General features: G+C 38.6%; 1 protein-coding gene across 1 annotated transcript; it reads left to right on the top strand.

Moving 5' to 3' along the window:
• Nucleotides 1-299: 299 nt before the first annotated feature.
• Nucleotides 300-3,319, top strand: LOC147861945 (pentatricopeptide repeat-containing protein At2g27610-like). The gene has a single exon (XM_087322968.1). The coding sequence runs from the start codon at nucleotides 1,046-1,048 to the stop codon at nucleotides 3,182-3,184; it is 2,139 nt and encodes a 712-aa protein (XP_087179094.1). The 5' UTR covers nucleotides 300-1,045; the 3' UTR covers nucleotides 3,185-3,319.
• Nucleotides 3,320-3,577: the final 258 nt, after the last annotated feature.

Here is a 3,577-nt window from a genome sequence, read left to right on the forward strand (position 1 = left end):
CAAGTGTGATCTTCACAAGCTCCTTCCTTGAAAATTGAAATACACACACACACACACACACACACACACACGTACGTACATACATACATACATACACAGACACACACATACATACATTATACATACATACAAACATACACAGACACACCATACATACAAACATACACAGACACACACATACATACATTATACATACATACATACATACATACATACATACATACATTATACATACTATGACATACATACACACACATATACATTCATACATTCTCGGCTGAGGCTCCTCCTCCTCCTCCTAGCCCTGTCCGTCTCAGGATGAAGAGGACGCTAGTTTAGCCGCCTTATAGGAGCAATGGTTGAGAAGGCAAATAAGATGAAGAGCCCTAAAATGTATTGGGTGACTTTGTGGTTTGCCCATCTGGAGAAGAAGATGGCTCAAGAGTTTGCTGCACCGATCTCCTACACACACCGGCTATTCTTTGAGTTTCTAGATAACTGGGAGGGGTATGTAGGTGTAATTTCTCTTTCATTCATTTATTTTTTCTACTCCCTCAGAGAGGGAGAGAGATTGGCTGAACAATGACTGAAGGTTGATTCCAATGGCATTCAATTAAGAAATGCAGAGAACTCTGTTTCCTTCCTTCGTCTTGGGTTTATTGATGAAGAGAAGAAAGATCCATGTCAAGGCACAGAGGTGTGCATTCCGTTGAGCTAAGAAGTTCACTATTTTGATCTATATTATCTATCTATCAATCTATATATTTACTTACATCTTCATTTTGTCGTTTGCAGATACACACTGTTAGTATTTTTTTGCTTCTTGAGTAAGAAAGATGCCATTTATTGTTGGCTCATGATGCTTATTATTTTAAAAATTTTTTATTGGACTAAATAAAAAAAGACATTCTTATCAACATATTTCATTGGTATTCTGGAAGATGTATATATATATATATACACACACACACACTCGCTGAGATATTCGGCTGTATGTTTGAATAAATGATATATATTATTGGCTTGGGGAATCACCTTGTTCCCAATGAGCATCGAATCTGGAGGAATATCCACAAGTCGACGAGTTTTTGATAGGGTAATAAAAAAGAGTGCTAATTCATGGACTTCTTTGATACAAGCATGTATCAGTCAGGGAGAATTTCAACGATCACTTTGTTTGTTCGAAAACATGAAAAAGGATGGTATCCTTCCTACCAAACACACACTTCAAACCATGCTAAAGGTGTGTGCTCGGCTCAAATTGATTGGACATGGACGTAGATTACATTGCGAGATTGTGAAGAAGGGGTATAACATAGATCCCTTTGTCGGAAGCAGTCTTCTGGAAATGTATGCGAAAACGAGTTTACCAAATGAAGCACGGATAGTGTTTGATGAATTGACGGCTCGAGATATAGTTGTCTGGACAGCATTGATACAAGGATATTCTGAAAATGGCCTTAACAAGGAAGCCGTTGGTGTTTTCAAGAAAATGCAAGAGGAATGCATACTTCCCAATTGTGTGACATTTATATGCACCTTGAAAGCTTGTGGAAACTTAGGATGTACAAGAAGTGGCCAAGAGATCCACATAGCGATCATTAAAGAAGGATTAGAGCAAGATTCCTTCGTGGGAAGTGCTTTGGTTTATATGTATTGCAATTGTGATTTGGTCATCGAAGCCCGAAAAGTATTTGATGGGCTTCAATCTAGAGATGTTGTATTGTGGACTGCAATTATTGGAGGGTATTTCAACCACGGATTTGCAAAGGAAGCTACCGATTGCCTTGAAATGATGCAATTGGATGGGATTTCTCTAAATGCTGTGACATCAGTTTGTTGTTTGAAAGCTTGGGCCAGACTAGGATCAGTTGAGAAAGGGAAGAGTTTGCACTCTCAGCTAATAAAGATGGGATTTGATAATGATAATGGTGATGGTGATGATTTTGTCAACACTGCTCTTGTGGATATGTATGCTAAATGTGGTAGTTTGCTAGAGGCCAAGTATATGTTTCACAATCTAGACGTGAGAGGTCTAGTGTCATGGAATGCTCTGATTGGAGGATTTGCTGAGTATAACCATGGCAAAGAAGCTATAAAGTATCTGGATGAGATGCAAACCAAGGGAACCTTTCCTGATACCATTACATATGTATGTGCCTTGAAGGCTTGTGGGAGCACAGTAGGACTCATTGAAGAGGGACAAAAAATACATACTGAGATCGCTAAAGATGGCCTTGAAGTGGACCATTGCATTGGCATCTCTCTGCTAGACATGTATGTTAAGTGTGGCTTCCTCAGAGAAGCACAAGAAGTGTTTAATGAACTTTCATCTCAAGACGTGGTATCATGGAATGTATTGATCGCAGGGTATGTAGAACATGGTCTTGCACAAGAAGCTATGGAGTGTATGGAAAAGATGTATGATGAGGGTCGTATACCTTTAGATGCCATCACAACAACATGCAGCTTAAAAGCTTGTATTAGTATCGGGGACTTTGACAAAGGCAGGTGGATACATTCACAAACAATCAAGCAAGGGCTGATTGAGTCTGATCCTACGGTTGGTATTTCTTTAATGGAAATGTATGCAAAATGCAATTCTCTTGATGAAGCAAAAGCTGTATTTGATGTTGTTCGTGATCAAACTGTGATCATGTGGGGTACATTATTGTGGGGCTATGCGTGTCAAGGCGAGAGCGAACATGTTTTTCACTTGTATAATCAAATGGTGGAGGAAGGTGTGTATCCAGATGATATTTCATTTCTCAGCCTTTTGAGTGTTTGCAGCCATGCTGGGTTAATGAAAGAGGCGTTAAAAAGCATCATTTCTATGAGAGAAGAATATGGTCTTGCATCAAATATCGAGCACTATAATTGCATTATTGATCTTTTCTGTCGAGCTGGACTACTTGCTAAGGCTGCCATAGTCATGGAGAGAATGCCCTTCCAACCAAATAGTGTGACTTGGTGTACAATACTGGGTGCATGTAGGAAGACTGGTGACATAACACTTGCGAGACATGCATTCGAGTGTGCCACAGTTTTGAATGATAGAGAGGGGGCATCTTTCATATTGATGGCTAGCATTTATGCTGATAATCACATGTGGGATGATATAGAGGAGCCTGAATCCCTTATAGAGAGCTTGACAGAAATAAAGCCGATATTCAAACTAGGGTGAATAGCTAATGATGTGCTGAAGTTTTTGATTGAACTTCTCATGACTTCCTTCTCTTTTCATGTGCAATAGGGCCATAGTCCCCTCCACCTTTGTGTATCATCATTATGTATCGGCAATTATCGTTTGATTTTGTATCTTATTGTTAAGTGTATCATCTTTATGTATCATCAATTATTGTTTGATTTTGTATCTTATTGTTAATAATAAATCCACACCTTTTCAAGAAAGAAGAATACCAAAGCTCTCAATTAATATAAAAATTTCTTAGCTGTGTACTTGTGCCTCTTTAGAGACTTTACTAAGGGGTTTAAATAATAGATTGCCTCTTTAGAGACTTTACTGAGGGGTTTAAATAATAGATTGACACTATCTGTACTCATGGGAACATACCAA

This window comes from Azolla caroliniana, unplaced genomic scaffold, assembly GCF_043228905.1.
Source record: "Azolla caroliniana isolate FFs.n. ecotype wild unplaced genomic scaffold, voAzoCaro1.0.p SCAF_7, whole genome shotgun sequence".
Lineage (NCBI taxonomy): Eukaryota > Viridiplantae > Streptophyta > Polypodiopsida > Salviniales > Salviniaceae > Azolla > Azolla caroliniana.